Source organism: Biomphalaria glabrata, chromosome 18, assembly GCF_947242115.1.
Source record: "Biomphalaria glabrata chromosome 18, xgBioGlab47.1, whole genome shotgun sequence".
NCBI classification, from domain to species: Eukaryota; Metazoa; Mollusca; class Gastropoda; family Planorbidae; genus Biomphalaria; species Biomphalaria glabrata.
Window position 1 is genome coordinate 9,312,098 of NC_074728.1, and position 19,067 is coordinate 9,331,164.

General features: G+C 37.5%; 1 protein-coding gene across 1 annotated transcript in view; it reads left to right on the forward strand.

Moving 5' to 3' along the window:
• Positions 1-19,067, forward strand: part of LOC106069834 (uncharacterized) — a 114,831-nt gene that overhangs the window by 91,061 nt on the left and 4,703 nt on the right. Inside the window, exons 7-11 of the mRNA XM_056016819.1 lie at positions 5,323-5,463; positions 14,032-14,145; positions 16,588-16,699; positions 18,008-18,106; positions 18,563-18,658. Coding sequence (XP_055872794.1) covers positions 5,323-5,463; positions 14,032-14,145; positions 16,588-16,699; positions 18,008-18,106; positions 18,563-18,658 — 562 coding nt within the window. The remainder of the gene's footprint in view (positions 1-5,322; positions 5,464-14,031; positions 14,146-16,587; positions 16,700-18,007; positions 18,107-18,562; positions 18,659-19,067) is intronic.

Below are 19,067 nucleotides of genomic sequence, written 5' to 3' on the forward strand. Positions count from 1 at the left end.
TAATTCTAAGTAGCCCCACCTAGCTAGACCTCATTCTAAGTAGACCCCACCTAGCTACAGCTTATGCTAAGTAGCCCCATCTAGCTACACCTTATGCTAAGTAGCCCCATCTAGCTACACCTTATGCTAAGTAGCCCCATCTAGCTACACCTAATTCTAAGTAGCCCCACCTAGCTAGACCTCATTCTAAGTAGACCCCACCTAGCTACAGCTTATGCTAAGTAGCCCCATCTAGCTACACCTTATGCTAAGTAGCCCCATCTAGCTACACCTTATGCTAAGTAGCCCCATCTAGCTACACCTAATTCTAAGTAGCCCCACCTAGCTAGACCTCATTCTAAGTAGACCCCACCTAGCTACAGCTTATGCTAAGTAGCCCCATCTAGCTACACCCTATGCTAAGTAGCCCCATCTAGCTACACCTTATGCTAAGTAGCCCCATCTAGCTACACCTAATTCTAAGTAGCCCCACCTAGCTAGACCTAATTCTAAATAGCTCCACCAAACGCTAAGTAGTTTTAACTACTTATAAGTAGCTCCATCAAACTCTTAGTAGCAACATCTAGAAGCTCTACCTCACTCCACCTAATTCACTTTTTTTTCTGTCTGGACAACGTAAAACAATGGACCGGCCTCTCTCTCTCCCTCTCTCTCTCTCTCTCTCTCTCTCTCCCTCTCTCTCTCTCTCTCTTGCTATCGTACTAAGAAAAGCTGCTGACTGGGGGAAAAAAGGAGGGATTCGGTTACACAAACTGTCACAGCACCCCCACAGCACCCCTACAGCACCCCTACGATGAAAAGCAAGGGACAGATGTTGACGATGACGATGATTAGCTCACATTCATAGTCTAAGAAGGGTGGGATGTGGTCAGAAGCTAGAATCATTTTTCTCAATTTAAATATTTGCAAATATTAGTCAGGGCCGGCCTTAGGTGACTGCAACCTATGCGGCCGTAGTGGGCCCCACACTAATTCTAGGTGTAAATTATTGAATAAACATTATAACTTATGTATAATAACAGGGTTTCCGCGGCTTTCTGATTTTTCAAAGCCTCCTGGAAATCTCTCGACATTGCTAAATGTACGAAAAAGTCCTGGAAATCACCTGAAATTATTAAAATATCATGAAAACATAAAAAATCTGACAAAAAATAGACAAAATTGTCATTTAGGGGTGCTAATAGTACGCGCGATTTAAAAAAAAAACATCTTTGTCAGCTTTCATTTAATAAAAATGTATTGCAAAGAGGAACGCATTTTCTAATACAAAACCTTAATTTTGACATGCTTATCCTAATCCCGCGCAATTCGTTTTGCATAGGGACCCGCAATTGTTAGTGCCGGCCCAGATAGTACTATATCTGATTAGCAAAGTTGATAGAGTGTCGCGCTAATAAGGTAAATATCGTGGTTACAAATCCCCAAGCTGGCCAACTTTTGTTCTGTATATTTGTCAATGAAAATTAAAATAAGAGTTTTTATATTATATTACTTGAACATAAAGTAGGATTGGATTACTTTTTTAAAATTATATTATTTGTTTCTTTATTCTAATTATGTTTGGACAAAAAAAAAAGACTTACAATCTCTTACCATTGAACGCTATAAGTCACTATTATTTTTAGTAGGGCAGATGTACCTAATATTGAAATCCACTTGATCGAGCAAAGGCCATCTCGATCTCACACTGATCACGTTACGAGATCTCGACCAGCGTTGAATGTAATCTTATTTATTGGCTTAATATTCTTAATCTTTGGCCTTTCGCACTCGCCAAGAGACCATTCTCCAATGATTCATTACAGCTTCTCTCCCTCAGCTATATTCTATCTTCCATCGCTGCTTTATGTTTTATTCTGGAGTTCTCAATTAAAGTCAACGGATTGACGCAATCACTGGTTTGAAATAACATACCCTGTTTGCACAAGAAATGAATTGGTTTTTTTTTTTAAAGTATAAAAAAACTCAGGTTTTAAAGTATAAAAACCCAGCATTAAAAAAAACGCAAGTGACTTTAAAACAAAAAAAAATTATGAAAGGGGAGAACACTGATGTCAAAAGAGGAAGAAATCAACCCTCTTAGTCTTAGTGTTCTATATTTATTCTATTTTATTTGGTTGCCATGGTGATTTTGAGATTTAAAAAAAAGAAGTCCCTAGGTTAGATAAATAAAGACATTTTTAATTGTATTTATCAACACTATTTAGAAACATGATATATGACTCTTGATGTCCGTGTTTTCTTTAGTTCACTAGATAAATAGGCGGGAATGAGCAGGCGGCAATATTTTATTACAGAATAATATTTGTCCATTTCCTTTTATATGCCTAATGGTATTTTTAACAGCGTATATCCTCTCACTCTGTCTGTCTGTCTGGGTGAAATCTTGCTCACGTTATTTCTTCCACTTCAGATTCTAGGATCAAGTTGAAACTATGCACACCATTCGTTGTCGATGGCAACACATGAATAAATATAAAAAAAAAACAATTAGTAGTAATTAATTATCTATTATATAAAGTAGAAAGTAAGGCGTATGTATGTATGTATGTATGTATGTATGTATGTATGTATGTATGTATGTATGTATGTATGTATGTATGTATGTATGTTAGGAATAGAAATAAAAACCGTTTGACCAATCATGATAAAAGTTGGCAGAAATGTTCTTTGGGTACTAACTTAGACCGTAGTGTATGTATTGTAGCCCTAAAACAAAATTAAGACCCTAAAAAAAATTTAGTTGACCGACTCTATTAAAGATATAGTATTATATGGATCTAGGCTTTGTTTACAATGTTGACATTAGAAAAGATCGAAAGGTTTTAGATCTAGATCTAATTTTAAGAACTACACTTTGCACAGATAGTTTTTTACTTTGACACATGAAAATACAAAATATAGTCTATTGAGTTCATTATTTAATAAAATTAACCTTCAAATTTGTGTTTCAAAAGCATTTTTACATAAATTCGTTCCATATATCTGCGAATTCAGAACGTCCTGGCTTACTTATAATACAATTCATTTAACAAATCGGGTAAACCCGTTTTAATTGTACTTTATATCATATTCATCTATCGCTCCTTTCGTTTTTAATAGATATGAATGTATCGGCTTCGGGTAAACCCATTTTCGCAAAACTAATTTTATTTTCGTAGCGAAAGAGAAAAACTTGAAAGGATCATTAGCTAAGTTTAACATACATCTAAATCCAATCCACTAGATTAGTAAACACAAACTAAGACCCGCAGGCCGCGGGTAATGTCAGGCTAATTTTTTATAAAGAATATGTACTTAGCTAAGAGCAGATGAGCCTTATGTAGAGACTTGGGTCATTTGCTTAAAATGTTAAACTATATACTTTTTTAAAGACTTAAACACCTTCTATTTTTATAAGTGCTTAAATAGATGAGTGGCTAACACGTCGGCCTTCCATCATGGAGGTTGAAGACTAGAGCAAATATTTTTTTGACAATGCAGCAGAGAAACATTCTCCCAGATTACCCCGTCCCACACCTCAGCTGGCCAACAACGTTTTCCAATCCCACAAATGTATCACAGTTAGTCTAGAGTCTACAGGGTGACCAAGATAAAGGAGGCTTGGTACAGGAGTACCAAAAACGTACAGAAACGTTATGATTTTGAAATAAAGATAGTACAAACAAAATATTATTAATAAAACACAAGATGAGTGGAAAATATGCAGGTTTGCGTAGTCACGTGAACCACTTCACTCATCCTTCACCTTCGGCATCGAAGACATTGCCATCATAAAAAAAAAACACATAAAACTTTAAATTTCACGAGGCTTCTATTCAGTTTTCGGTAGCTGTATAATACTAACCACAGCAGGACTCCGGGGGCAGTCCGGACCTCTTTTATCTTGGCCAACCTGTATTAAAAATTAATGACATGATTGATTCAAACTAATTGATGCAATTTCACGCAATATAAGCTTTTTGCAAAGGTATTTTTTTTATATTTGACTTTTTTTAATTGAGTTGAAATTGCTAGTCTATGAAAATATCGTTAATGTTTTAGTTGTAATGAGCAGTCGTGATGGAGATGTGACTATAATAGTCTTGATACATACACACCTTCTACCTATCTCTCTTATTCTGTCTCCCTCTGGCCGTTCTTTGTCTCAGCTTCTCTTCAATCTTTCTTTCTTTCTCTCTGACCTGTCTCCCTTCTATCTATGTGTGTCTCCAAGTGTCTCTCTCTCTCTCTCTCTCTCTCTCTCTTGTTCTTACGCTTTTTGTATAACTACGTGTCTGCTCTTTTGCATCTATTCTTCTTCACTTACGGAGTCGTTTTGTCTTTTTTTGTTATGGAGTCATTGTGTCTTTCTATTTGTTTAGTTTCTTTCTATATTGATTAACTCTCCCATCTAGATCTCTTCTAGACAAGCTTTTTAGCACTAACCAAAAAATCCTATTTAATTTTTTGGATCCTTGGCAATGTATTTTATACAAGTATTTTATTTTATTTGTAGATAGGTTTTCTGTAATAAGCTAATAGCATACGTCATTCTCAGCCCCCCCCCCCCAAACCTCTCTGTCTTTGACTAAGAAACACACATTCCCATAATGAAATCCAAACGGTTAGAGTTGAGTTATGTCGAGCTGAGTTTAAGAGTGATACCTTACGAAGAGATAAGTAGTGGTGAGTTAAGTAAAGGATAGTTTACAAGAAATGAATTAGGTAGAGGTAGGTCTGGGTTACGTTGACCTGTATTTGTTTAATAAATGTCCAGTTTTAAGTACCTAGTGACCTATAATCTAAAACAGACAAAAAATAGAGCAGTGAGATTCATAATAGACGAATATTCACATTTGATTAGTAAAATCATTACATTTAGAGACTCTTCAGGAGAGAAGACTTAAAAGTAAAAGTAGCAATAATACACAAAACACTGAATCATAGTCTTCAAATATAAAATCAAAATTTAAGAAAATATACAGAAAGGTTAGGGCATATTACTTATTCCATAAGCTAGGACTAATTTGTACAAATGCTCCTTCATCCCTTGTGCTATTAGAGCATAGAACTGGTTGCCTAAGTCAGCCAGGAAAAGTTGTGAATTGGCAAAGTTTAAGACTTTCATTAACATGCATTACTAGATTGACATATGGACTCGCATGGGACGTAATCATATATTTTGACGTAACGTCTGTATTTAATAAGATATGTTACTTCCCTTAGCTTTAATCAATTTGTAGCTGACAAAAAAAAAATAAAATTCATTAAATTTTATAATTTTCTAAGCAGAAATCAAATAATATTCATAATAGACCAAAATACCATTCTCTTTTGTAGGACCCCTCTAAGGACATCGCCCATGAGGAGCAGGACCTGGAACCAGAGCTGACCCCAGCGGATATGGCTGAGTACCTCTATTTAACCCAGCAGTTTGATGCGTTCTATGCAGCACTGGATCGACTGGTTAACCAATCAAAGGTACGACCATAAAGCTTTACTTTAAAACTATAGTGGAGGATGTCGCACAACATGAAATATTGAACATTATCCTGTTAACAATTGCCGAATCTAACTAGTAACCACTTTGACTATTTATTATTGGGGGGGGGGGTGAATGGGAGGTGACTGATATTTTATACTTTTTTTGGAGGGGTTATTCTGGCCTAATTTTTTTTTTTCCTCTCTTTTGGATTTTCTGGTAATTCCGCCTCATACCGTTTTTTTTTTTTTTTTCGGCGGAACCTACCAATGGTATTAATTTTTCCAGTTAACATCTGGGAATTTAATGGCTTTATTGGTTTACAACGGTATGCATTTAACTATCATACCGTTTTGTCGTTTACTGTCTAACGTACAGTTACTATCTTTCTTTTGAATTCTCACATAATATTCTCACATATGGTATCTATTTATACCAGCGCTTTTTAACCCTATTCATCTTTTATTTAAACGAAGAAAGCTTCTTTTTTCTTTCATGTGATACATTCTTATTATCAATAAATGTGTTATTTGCAGACGACATTGATTGAATATATACTATGAAAAGATTTTCTATTTCCTTCCTAAAGAAATTTTTTTTTGATCTCAATGAAACATTAAACGTATTAAATTAGAAAGCGTAACGATTTTTAACGATTATTTCCCCTTAAGCTAATACCTAAATTTATATCCTTGCTAAATAAGGAAATCTATTTTGGAACTCAGGTTTTTAGAGTTATGATATGAGATATTACAAAGGAAGACTTACGTCGATCCATAAGGATGCTCTATAGATAGATCGATGTGTTAGTCTGGGCTTCTTCTAGTTCAGTTAATATCTTGAGAAGTGACAGATAACTGGAAGGGAGTACTGCAATAACTTGAGGGAGTGGGGTAGGTACTGAAATGAGTCTTAAGGCTAATGATTCTCACATTTTTAAAGTGACGCCCTCTTCCCGTTCGTGCAACAATAAATGAGGTTTGCGTCCCATTCAGGCCGCGTTCCCCTGCATTCTGAATTCTGAGCTTTAGAAATATATTCTGGTGTCTACTTTCCCTGCATTCTGAGCTTTAGAGATGTATTCTAGTGTCTACTTCCCCTGCATTCTGAGCTTTAGAGATGTATTCTGGTGTCTACTTTCCCTGCATTCTGAGCTTTAGAAATGTATTCTGGTGTCTACTTTCCCCACATTCTGAGCTTTAGAAATGTATTCTGGTGTCTACTTCCCTACATTCTGAGCTTTAGAAATGTATTCTGGTGTCTACTTTCCCTACATTCTGAGCTTTAGAAATGTATTCTGGTGTCTACTTTCCCTGCATTCTGAGCTTTAGATATGTATTCTAGTGTCTACTTCCCCTGCATTCTGAGCTTTAGAAATGTATTCTGGTGTCTACTTTCCCTGCATTCTGAGCTTTAGAAATGTATTCTGGTGTCTACTTTCCCTGCATTCTGAGCTTTAGAAATGTATTCTGGTGTCTACTTTCCCTACATTCTGAGCTTTAGAGATGTATTCTGGTGTCTACTTTCCCTGCATTCTGAGCTTTAGAAATGTATTCTGGTGTCTACTTTCCCTGCATTCTGAGCTTTAGAAATGTATTCTGGTGTCTACTTTTCCTGCATTCCGAGCTTTAGAAATGTATTCTGGTGTCTACTTTCCCTGCATTCTGAGCTTTAGAAATGTATTCTGGTGTCTACTTTCCCTGCATTCTGAGCTTTAGAAATGTATTCTGGTGTCTACTTCCCCTGCATTCTGAGCTTTAGAAATGTATTCTGGTGTTTACTTTCCCTGCATTCTGAGCTTTAGAAATGTATTCTGGTGTCTACTTTCCCTGCATTCTGAGCTTTAGAAATGTATTCTGGTGTCTACTTCCCCTGCATTCTGAGCTTTAGAAATGTATTCTGGTGTCTACTTTCCCTACATTCTGAGCTTTAGAAATGTATTCTGGTGTCTACTTTTCCTACATTCTGAGCTTTAGAAATGTATTCTGGTGTCTACGTTTCCTACATTCTGAGCTTTAGAAATGTATTCTGATGTCTACTTTCCCTGCATTCTGAGCTTTAGAAATGTATTCTGGTGTCTAATTTTCCTACATTCTGAGCTTTAGAAATGTATTCTGGTGTCTACTTTTCCTGCATTCTGAGCTTTAGAAATGTATTCTGGTGTCTACTTTCCCTGCATTCTGAGCTTTAGAAATGTATTCTGGTGTCTACTTTTCCTACATTCTGAGCTTTAGAAGTGTATTCTGGTGTCTACTTCCCCTGCATTCTGAGCTTTAGAAATGTATTCTGGTGTCTACTTCCCCTGCATTCTGAGCTTTAGAAATGTATTCTGGTGTCTACTTTCCCTGCATTCTGAGCTTTAGAAATGTATTCTGGTGTCTACTTTCCCTGCATTCTGAGCTTTAGAAATGTATTCTGGTGTCTACTTCCCCTGCATTCTGAGCTTTAGAAATGTATTCTGGTGTCTACTTCCCCTGCATTCTGAGCTTTAGAAATGTATTCTGGTGTCTACTTCCCCTGCATTCTGAGCTTTAGAAATGTATTCTGGTGTCTACTTTCCCTGCATTCTGAGCTTTAGAAATGTATTCTGGTGTCTACTTTCCCTGCATTCTGAGCTTTAGAAATGTATTCTGGTGTCTACTTCCCCTGCATTCTGAGCTTTAGAAATGTATTCTGGTGTCTACTTTCCCTGCATTCTGAGCTTTAGAAATGTATTCTGGTGTCTACTTTCCCTGCATTCTGAGCTTTAGAAATGTATTCTGGTGTCTACTTTCCCTGCATTCTGAGCTTTAGAAATGTATTCTGGTGTCTACTTTTCCTGCATTCTGAGCTTTAGAAATGTATTCTGGTGTCTACTTTCCCTGCATTCTGAGCTTTAGAAATGTATTCTGGTGTCTACTTTCCCTGCATTCTGAGCTTTAGAAATGTATTCTGGTGTCTACTTTCCCTGCATTCTGAGCTTTAGAAATGTATTCTGGTGTCTACTTTCCCTACATTCTAAGCTTTAGAAATGTATTCTGGTGTCTACTTTCCCTGCATTCTGAGCTTTAGAAATGTATTCTGGTGTCTACTTTCCCTGCATTCTGAGCTTTAGAAATGTATTCTGGTGTCTACTTTTCCTACATTCTGAGCTTTAGAAATGTATTCTGGTGTCTACTTCCCCTGCATTCTGAGCTTTAGAAATGTATTCTGGTGTCTACTTCCCCTGGATTCTGAGCTTTAGAAATGTATTCTGGTGTCTACTTCCCCTGCATTCTGAGCTTTAGAAATGTATTCTGGTGTCTACTTTCCCTGCGATCTGAGCTTTAGAAATGTATTCTGGTGTCTACTTTCCCTGCATTCTGAGCTTTAGAAATGTATTCTGGTGTCTACTTTCCCTGCATTCTGAGCTTTAGAAATGTATTCTGGTGTCTACTTCCCCTGCATTCTGAGCTTTAGAAATGTATTCTGGTGTCTACTTCCCCTGCATTCTGAGCTTTAGAAATGTATTCTGGTGTCTACTTTCCCTGCATTCTGAGCTTTAGAAATGTATTCTGGTGTCTACTTTCCCTGCATTCTGAGCTTTAGAAATGTATTCTGGTGTCTACTTTCCCTGCATTCTGAGCTTTAGAAATGTATTCTGGTGTCTACTTCCCCTGCATTCTGAGCTTTAGAAATGTATTCTGGTGTCTACTTCCCCTGCATTCTGAGCTTTAGAAATGTATTCTGGTGTCTACTTCCCCTGCATTCTGAGCTTTAGAAATGTATTCTCCTTGCGTCTACCACGCATTAAATCTTCAGTTCAAAAATAAAAAGCGCAGGCCAGGTACAGTTAAATAAAGAAGGAATGTGACGGGCTGATGCTGAAAATTGATAGATTATTGACCCAGTAGAGCATGTTGACTTGATTGTCTAAGATCATGTAGTTAGCCTGTTACGTTGTCTTGCTAGAAGTCAACTGGAAAATAGCTATTCGACAGAAATTTAACTGTTCTGACATGAAACAAGACGGGATGTTTTTTTACAATGACATTAACGAAGATGGTTTAAAACGTCTTCTTTTAAAAGAAATATTTGAATCGATTTTGTAGGAGACGCCTCTGGCAACAACAGTAAGAAGACGATGTCATTTCATTTAATTGTTTTTTAAACATTTAAAAAAATCGTATTTACTTGATTAATACTAAAACAAATTTGTATTATATTTACAATGCAAATACAATATTTTTTTCCTTAAAAAAATCTCTCCCCCCCCCTGAGGATGTACGTGAACCTCCATAAATATTCACAAATTGAACCTTCACAAACATTCACTATTAAAACACAAAACAGAATTGCCAACTGTTGGTTTAAACTTTCAACTACTCCGTGTGATTTAGTCAAGCAGACATAACGACAGACACAGAGATGACACAGCCATAGACAATGAGACAGACATCTTGGACAAAAAGAATTAGAGACCAACAAAGATTACCTGACATGAAAGCCCTGGAAATATTTCATTTAACAGCTATCCCCCCCCCTTCCTTTTTTCCCCCTCGATTCCAGCTTTGAGGCATCATGTCGTGCAGAAAAAATTATTTATGCTTCAGAAAAAAGGCAAGAAAGCAAAAATTGTACATCAATAAAAAAAAACTCGTCACAATGTTACAGTCAGCTGATATACAGAAAACAGAAACAACATCATTGTACTGGGATGTCTTATTGTAAAAGGACACAATCACAATCATTACCTCATTAATAGGAATGATTTTAATTCTACAATACAACCGTAGATAGATAGAATGACAGACAGACCGACAAACAGACAGATAGATAGATAGATAGATAGACAGACAGACAGACAGACAGACAGACAGACAGACAGACAGACAGACAGATAGATAGATAGATAGATAGATAGATAGATAGATAGATAGATAGATAGATAGATAGATAGATAGATAGAGAGAGAGAGAGAGAGAGAGAGAGAGAGAGAGATAGACGGACGGACGGACAAACAGACAGACAAACAGACAGACAGACGGACGGACGAACGGACGGACGGACGGCGGACGGACGGACGGACAGACAGACAGACAGACAGACAGACAGACAGACAGATAGATAGATAGATAAATAAATAGATAGATAGATAGATAGATAGATAGATAGATAGATAGATAGATAGATAGATAGATAGATAGATAGATACAGATATGCAGGACAAGATCCTTGTAGCCCTGATGACATTGTAATGCACGCCTGCTTAAGGAAGAGACTAAATTGTTTGTTTTCTTTTTCAATGTTTCTCCTTGGCAAATCCTTTCACACCAGACCCAGGCTAGAAACACTCTGGACCGATTGATTTCAGCTTTATTTAACTTCTGGCTAGAACTTATGCAAATTGTTTTCTCACTTGCGTCACGGGGGCCTAAAAGAAAGCGATTTTGTATTCTCGAAGAGTTCGCAGCTCCACAGAGAAAAATGTATTTGTCTTTGCATCTAGCTGGAGAGGTCGGTGAAGTCGATACAAAGTAGGAAGATTTTGATCTAGTCTCATTTGAAGATTATGCAATTACCTACGTGCTTTCGTGCTTAATGAGTCAATTACTTAATAGCTTAGGGAGATAAAATAAAAGAAAAAGATGGAGAGAAAGAGAGAATATAAAGAGAATGAAAGAGAAATGAAGTGAGAAATAGACGGAAAAGAGAAAGAAAATTCTTGACATTTCGCTAACCCCTTTTTATAGCACGTATTACTTCAACATTTAACACAAACGAGTTGCCGAAATATAATTTGACCACATAGTACATGGGATATGACCACATAGCAGATAGGATATGACCACATAGCAAATAGGATTTGACCAAATTGCACATATGACTTAAACCACAAAGCACATAGGATTAGACCACATAGCACATAGGATATGACCACATAGCAGATAGGATATGGCCACATTTCACATAGGATATGACCATATAGCACATAGGATATGACCATATACCACATATGATATTACTACATAGCACAATGGATATGATCACATAGCACATAGGATTTGACCACATAGCACAAAGGATATGACCACATTATGGACATAGCACATAGACATAAAACTTAATCGAAAATCATACTTCTTGACCCCTTGGCACATCGGATTTAAATACATAACATACACGATTTAGTCCTAAATACATACGACTAGGCCACCCTTAAAGTTAGATCTTCACTGTACATAGAGTTATGCCTAAGCTTGCGTTTTATGTCCAGCAAAGCCTGACACTGCACGTTCATGTCTCGCGTGCTAAGCTCTGATGTAAAGAAACAGACAGGCGCTCGTGTTTCCGGAAGCTGTAGAAAAATAAAAAATAAAAAAACCCAGCCACAAAACCCAAGATACTGCATAGAAGCAGCAATAAACAAGTCAATATCTTTCAAGACAAAACCATAGACTTTGATTTACTGTAACAAAAGAAGAAGAAAAAATAATCTAGATCTTAGTTAAGCCTTTTATGCTTATGCATGAATATTGACTGAATACACATTTATCTGAGCATCCAAGCACATTGACAGACTTAGAATAAGATGTTTATTATTTTCTTACAAATTGTGACTAAGACTGGGTAGATAATTTTTATTTCACAAAGCTTATATCAACTCACTCTGGCTGCCTGTCTGTCTGGTCAAAAGTTTGTACACGTTATTTCTTTGAAACCAAATGTCGGGTCAAGCTGAAATTGTGCACAATTATTTCTTTTACCTGACAACACAAGAATCAATTTAAAAAAAAATTAGTTAATTAACTAGTGGTAATTAATTAATTTGTTTGGTATTTCGAGCAAGGGAAAGAAATTGTACTAGACTGAAGTGGTGGTATACGCTGAATTAGTTCTCTTTATAGGTCGCCGCTTTAAATTGAAACAAACAATATATAACCTTCTCTAGTCAATAGTACCTCACTAGCAGAATGGTTAGCATGTCAGCGCGAGGAGGCTTGAGCCATGAGTTTGAATTCAGGTTGTTCCACTAATGCTTTTAAAAAATAATTAATCAATTGTTTAATTGCTTACCTTTTTATTGACTCCTGTATTGTCTATTCCAGTGAATAATGGACCCCATTCACCAATCGTAAACAAACAACAATGAGCCACGTGATTCTCTATTTCTTCTATACAAATTACGATCTAATTTTAATCAACAATGACTATCACGTGACAGATTTTTTCCGTTGTTTTATCAATATTATCAGGTTTTGGTGAATGAGGTCCATTATTTGAAGTTTCAACTTGATCCGAGAATGGGTGTGAGAGAAATAACGTGTACACACTTTTTACCAGACAGACAGACAGACAGAGTGATTTGATATAAACTTTGTAAAAAAAAAAGGTGATACTACTTCAACTCTACAAAGCAAAGAGTTACTAACATAACAAATAGATACATTTATACATCACCAAGAACTGAAAATGCAATGAATGTCTAATCCAGGGGGAAAGGGGAGCGTAAGAAAATGTATAAAATTATTGGATGGTATTGTGAAATAGGTCAAGATGGTGTTTGGCCTCTAGCAGGAAGTGTGGATACAATGGAGTTGCTCGTCTGTCACTAGCCAGGATATTATGCATAAATAAGTGCTATCGATTTCGGCTTGTCTGCTTGAAGATGTTATCAAAGCCCACTCGAACTGTGGAGCCTTTGTTTGGAACATCATGCAGGCTCAGGGATTCCTACAAGTTGTCTCAGGGTTGTTGTTCTTTTCAGGACCAGGCTTTGTGCAACAGATTTTTTTAAGGCAGGGCGACCTACTTTAGCCAGGGGGCGAAAGGGGCATTTCACATTTCCAACATGCGTTTCATGGGCCACATCATATTCGAGTTGAGTGGAACCGAAACTCAGCGTCTTCATTATGAAAAGTGGGCAGAAATTTCGAGTGGCCGCTAGTATAGTATTTCGGGCAGGATATGGCCCGCGTGCCGTAGTCTGGGCATCACTGGATCACTGGGCGGTTACAGACACAATTGACTTGAACATATAGTACATAGAACTTGACTACATAGCACATATACATTTAACTTAATCGAAAAACATACTTCTTGACTACTAGGCACATCGGATTTGAACACATAACATACACGATTTATTTCTAAATACATACGACTTGACCATTAACTAATGACAGGGGCATCTTGTTACTTTAATTTTATGACAATACAGTGCTTGGTCTTAGTATGTGTAGGTCCTAGGCAAGCGTTTCGTGGACGCCTTTAGCAGTTTCTGAAGGCTAAAAAGGACTTAATTAATACGATGGTAATGACTCATTAACCTACTTATCTATTTTATCTAACGTTTCTGTCCGAGCTGCTGCGCTTTCAGCACTCAAGTAAATTCGGCCGTGTCACAATTAAAAAAAAAACATTATTGATAATAAAAGTACTTTAAATATTTTTCTGCTGTCCTGTGATCGAAAGCTGTGAGAACCATTCAGCCGAGCAATATTGCCTTAGTAATCGATCAAAACAATTCTTTTATATATCTACTCTCATTTTTTTCGTGTTTGTTATTGTAAGTCTTGAAATATAATGTGTTTTGATTTTGTCTTCAGATGACCTCTGAGGATGCCCAGAACTACGCCAAGAGTGTAGCTCTCCAGTACCAGAAACTTCAAATTGAGGATTACGAAGACAGGGTCCTGGCTGAGAAACGGATGTACCCAAGGGTAAGTCACGTGACGGGATGCACGTGATTATGAATTGCAATGTTTTTGTTTCCTTCGGTTGGTGAGACTTCACCAGCGCTACCATTTGAGTGCTACGTAAGAAGAAGAAGAAGAATATGGCGTTGCTTTTCAAATTAGTGGGTGAAAGAGAAACAGAGAAAGAGAGAGAGAGAGAGAGAGAGAGAGCAAGAGAGAACGTGAAAGAAATAAAGAGAGAGAAATGTTTTTTTGTTCTTTCGTATCTTTTTAATTTCTTATACTGTAATTCTTAATGGACGGAATATACATCCATAGCAGATCCGATGGAAGGCTCTTTAACCTGGCACGTCTTAAAGCCAAAACGAAAAGGCGTCGTATCTTGATAAGGGAGCTGCTGTTTGCCGATGACGCGGCACTCGTATCTCACTCACAAGGAGGTCTACAGAAGCTAGTGAACGCCTTAGCAGCTGCTTGTCAAGAGTTTAGCCTTACTATAAGTCTCTCCAAGACCGAAATCCTGGCACAAGACGTCGCAGAAATACCTATAATACAAATTGGGAACCACACCCTTTCAGTGGTGCAGGAATTTACCTACTTGGGTTCAACAATTGTCAGTAACCTAGACTTAGACATCGAGCTGACAAAAAGGATAGGAAAAGCTACCACAGCATTGGCAAAACTCTCCAAGCGCGTCTGGGAAAATGGTAAATTGACCACAGCGACCAAAATCCTAGTCTACAACGCCTGTGTTGTGAGCACTCTCCTTTATGGCAGTGAGAGCTGGTCAACATACATGTACCAAGAGCACAGATTGAATAGTTTCCACTTGCGCTGCCTGAGACGCATAATGGGCATCTCTTGGAGGGACCATGTCTCCAATCAGGAAGTTTTAAGATTGGCCAATATGAACAGCATGTAAGCTCTCCTGACACAAAGAAGATTACGCTGGCTCGGACATGTCACCCGCATGCCAGATGGCAGAATCCCGAAAGATATCTTATATGCTGAGCTTGTGGAAGGAGTCAGACCCAAGGGCCGCCCAAGACTAACATATAGAGATGTCTGCAAGCGAGAGATCAGAGCCTCAGGCATCAGCGAAAGTAAGTGGGAAAACATAGCCAAAGACCGGAGTGCATGGAGACAGACTGTGCGTGCTGGGACAAACCTTGCTGAGAACAAAAGAATTGAAGCGGCTTTAATCAAGAGGGATAAAAAGAAAGCTGCCCTGTCTGCTAGCCCTAAATCAGAGGCATACACATGTACGAATTGTGGCAAAGTCTGCCGTTCTAGAATTGGCTTGATTAGCCACACCAGATTCTGCCCCGTCTCAAGATTAAGCCAAAACCAGTGACTCATTTGGGCGCATCCATTGCCTTTCGAGACAAAAGGAGCCATATATATAATTCTTAATGACTTATAACTACATAGCAGTGGCGTAGCTAGCCATATTCGAGTGGTGCAGGCTGCACGGGGCATCAAACATCCTAGCTACGCCTCTGCTACATAGACATAAATGCAGAGGTACAGCCATTAAGACAACAATTCCTGCTCTTACAAGATGGACATTTAAGCATGTCGTTGATAGGTTAAAGGTGATTCTTGCATCTCTCAAGTCTTGTTGAAGTCTGGACTTTCATTAGTCATTTTTGTAATTATCCTTCGTCCACCCATTTCTAATAAGTCCCTGCGGGACAGAAGGTTAATGAGTGAATGCAGTAAAAAAAGACATCCTTTACTATAGAAAAACAATGTACTTAGTAGTGAAACAATCTTCTGGTAATCTGTTACTAATGTGCAGGCTCAATAACGAGTCCCATTATTATTATTTAGCGCTTTCTTGCTTATAGCATCTCATTTGTGGACCAGTGGGGGGAAGGGGGTATCTAGGAGTTGGTTTTCCGTGCTGCCTTTAGGCGCTCAGTAAACACAACTCTGCCCGAGTCGGGTGTCGAACAATGAGCCCCCTTCGAGGTAGCCAAGCCAAGCGAAGTTCAAGCGCACTTGGCCTATCGGCCACGCTTCCCAATAACAGATCTACTCATTTCTCAACTTGAACAGAAGGTACAAGATGGCTCCTTAAAACAATCAGATTTATTCTCCAAGAAAGGAAATTGTCCTCAGTCTTGCCTAAAGCCCAAACCCAAACTTGTCACTTCTTGTACCTGTCACGTCATCAATGTTTGTGTTCTTAGTTATTTCTGGTTTAGAGAAAATATTTTTTTGCTTCCCGTCAGTTTTTTTTTTTTTTTGGAATTTTTATTCTTTCTTCCTCATTAATTTTTGAGATCTTAATTTTTTTTTCCTGGTTTAGAAATAATGTTTTCTTAATAAATGTATTCTAACTACTATTGTAGACATGTAATTCTACGGTGCTTAGATATATACATTTCTTGACATATCATCCCACTGCATTTCAATAGTAATACGTAGCTGTTCATTTCATGTCGTTAAATCTTATTCCAGTATCCAGTCGACCTGGAGCAGGTCCCAATCGTAGACATGGAGAGTCAGAGTGGACCAGGTTACGCTGCAGCTGACCGATACGCACCAGCTGAACTCTTTGGTTACCCATCCCGTAAGTACATCTGACCTACTATGTTTTTTTTTAACAGTCTCAGACTGTTCCTTGCTTGTCAAACTAGTCAGTCTCTTAAATTTAATAAGTCTTAAGAACTTACTGAATACTACACATCTTTATTAAAAAAAGCAAAAAGTGACCCACAGACCTTTATAGATTCCATAGCTCTAGTGTCCTCTGGAACTATAGCGACCGGATAGTAAAATTGACCTGGACCTGCATGCCTAAATAATAGGTTAAAACTCTGGCTGGCAAAAAAAAAGGAATCCCTCAATGCTGTAAAGAGACGAAAGCTGAGCTGCTTGGTCATACTGTCACGTAACTTACTGTCAGAAGTCATTCTTCACAGTACTGTGGAGGGAGCACGAAGAAAGGGGCGTCCAAAGAAAAGCTGGCTGGACAATCTAAAAGAACAGACCGGCCTCTCTTTCGATATCTTGCTAAGGACATCTGCTGACCGGGGAAAGCGGAGGCAATGGGTTACACGAACTGTCACAGCACCCCTTCGACAAAAGATGAAATGGCGAGATATAAATGGAGAAACTCAAGGGGCTTTAATCAATCCGACATCATTCCACACGTATCTATTCATTCAATAAACTTGACTAAAATGACCTTAAAACCAGAGGCGGCTTTAGAAGTGCTTGGGTCCCGGGACTGACAGGGAATCACCTGACCCCTGCCCTAAAGTCTGTTTTTTTAAACATTATATGTTGATATTATTTTGTAGGAATGAGAAATCAATAAGAAAAAGCAAACTAAGGAAGAGAACTCTGCTCTTAATAACTATATATTTTTTAAAAATTATAATTTATTAAAGAAAATAATTATCAATAATTAATTGTCTAATTAGTTATCTTTTTTCAATTGATTCATTTTTGTTAGGTACAATAAATAATTGTTTAAAGTTTCAACTTGATCCGTGAATGGATGTGGGAGAAATAACGTGTTCAAAATTATTTAAGGGGACGAAACCCTTCATATTTAACTATATCTGTGAATACAGAAAGGTTGATTTCCCTTGTTGGTATCAAACAAAATAATTAATACCAGTAAATAATTGACTAATTGGTTTTTAAAAATCTTGTCTATGCCAATGAATAATTTTGCAAAGTTTCAACTTTATTCGAGAATGGGTTTGGGAGAAATAACATACACAATGCTTTTACCAAACAGATAGAGTGAGATGATATAGTCTTTGTAAAAAAAAAAAAGATATAACCCAAGATGCAAGAGTATTTATGGTTATAATATCCCATTGCATAAGGTGTAGTCAATCTAATTGATGACATTGTCTATTCTCAGAGGCGGAAGAACAATATTTGGCGCAATCCCAGGATTTTGGTGGGGATATCAATCTCTACGACTTTCTGGCTGCTCTCTGGAACGAGGCCTATGGGAAAGGTAAATTTTGACCCGTCAGCCATCGAATAAAATTAGCAATAACGTCTGCTCAGGTTATGTTCTTTGAAATACTGAGACTTCTAGACAGGTCTAGTATATAGGAAGTAAGATAAATTGGTTTTGTAAGATTAATTGATTTAGTAGCATTCAATATCATAAGATAGTATTGTAAGACAAATGTTATTATTGTAAAATAAATAGCATTGAAAAATAAATATGTTTATTTCTGTGGGACAAGGGATATTCTATTCTTTAAATAAATAGATCTGTTATGAAGAAATATTTAGGTAAAGAATAGTCAAATAAAATCTAGACATAGTTTCGCAACACTTTTGTATTGAGATCTGACACACAATCGAATATTTTTACTTGTGCTTAGGTGTATGTAACAATGTGACGATGTGACGGTGCATAGAACTAAATCTCTAAATGTCCTCATTGTATTGATTCCTGCAGGTAACGAGGAAGCCAAAGAGATTGTACGCATGCTGTACGAGAGGGTCAGCCAAGACAATAATCCAGACGACATTGGACAGATCAGAGACATCTTAGGTAACTTGACTAGCCATGATCAACAGTGAACTTTGATCCTTTCTGACCTAAGATCATCTGTGACCTATGATCCACTGTGACCCATTACCCATTGTGACCAAAGAGACAGTGTCGCTTTCGGAACCAGGCTTTCACTCGTACCATTATGCTTCACAGCGACTAACTGAGTACACTCATTCATAGTTTATAGAAGGGCTCAAGAAGCACTGTTATAGGTGATAGGTCAGATAGGTCAGATAGGCCAGATATGTCAGATAGGTCAGATAGGCGCCTTTCAGCAATGGTTTAGATAGATTGTTAACCCATTAGTCTAATAATCCTCGGTCTCATTCAATTTTAAAATCTGAACAATATTTTTAAGCCACGTGTAGCTTCGAACATTTCTCGTTTGTAGCTCACTCTCCCATCT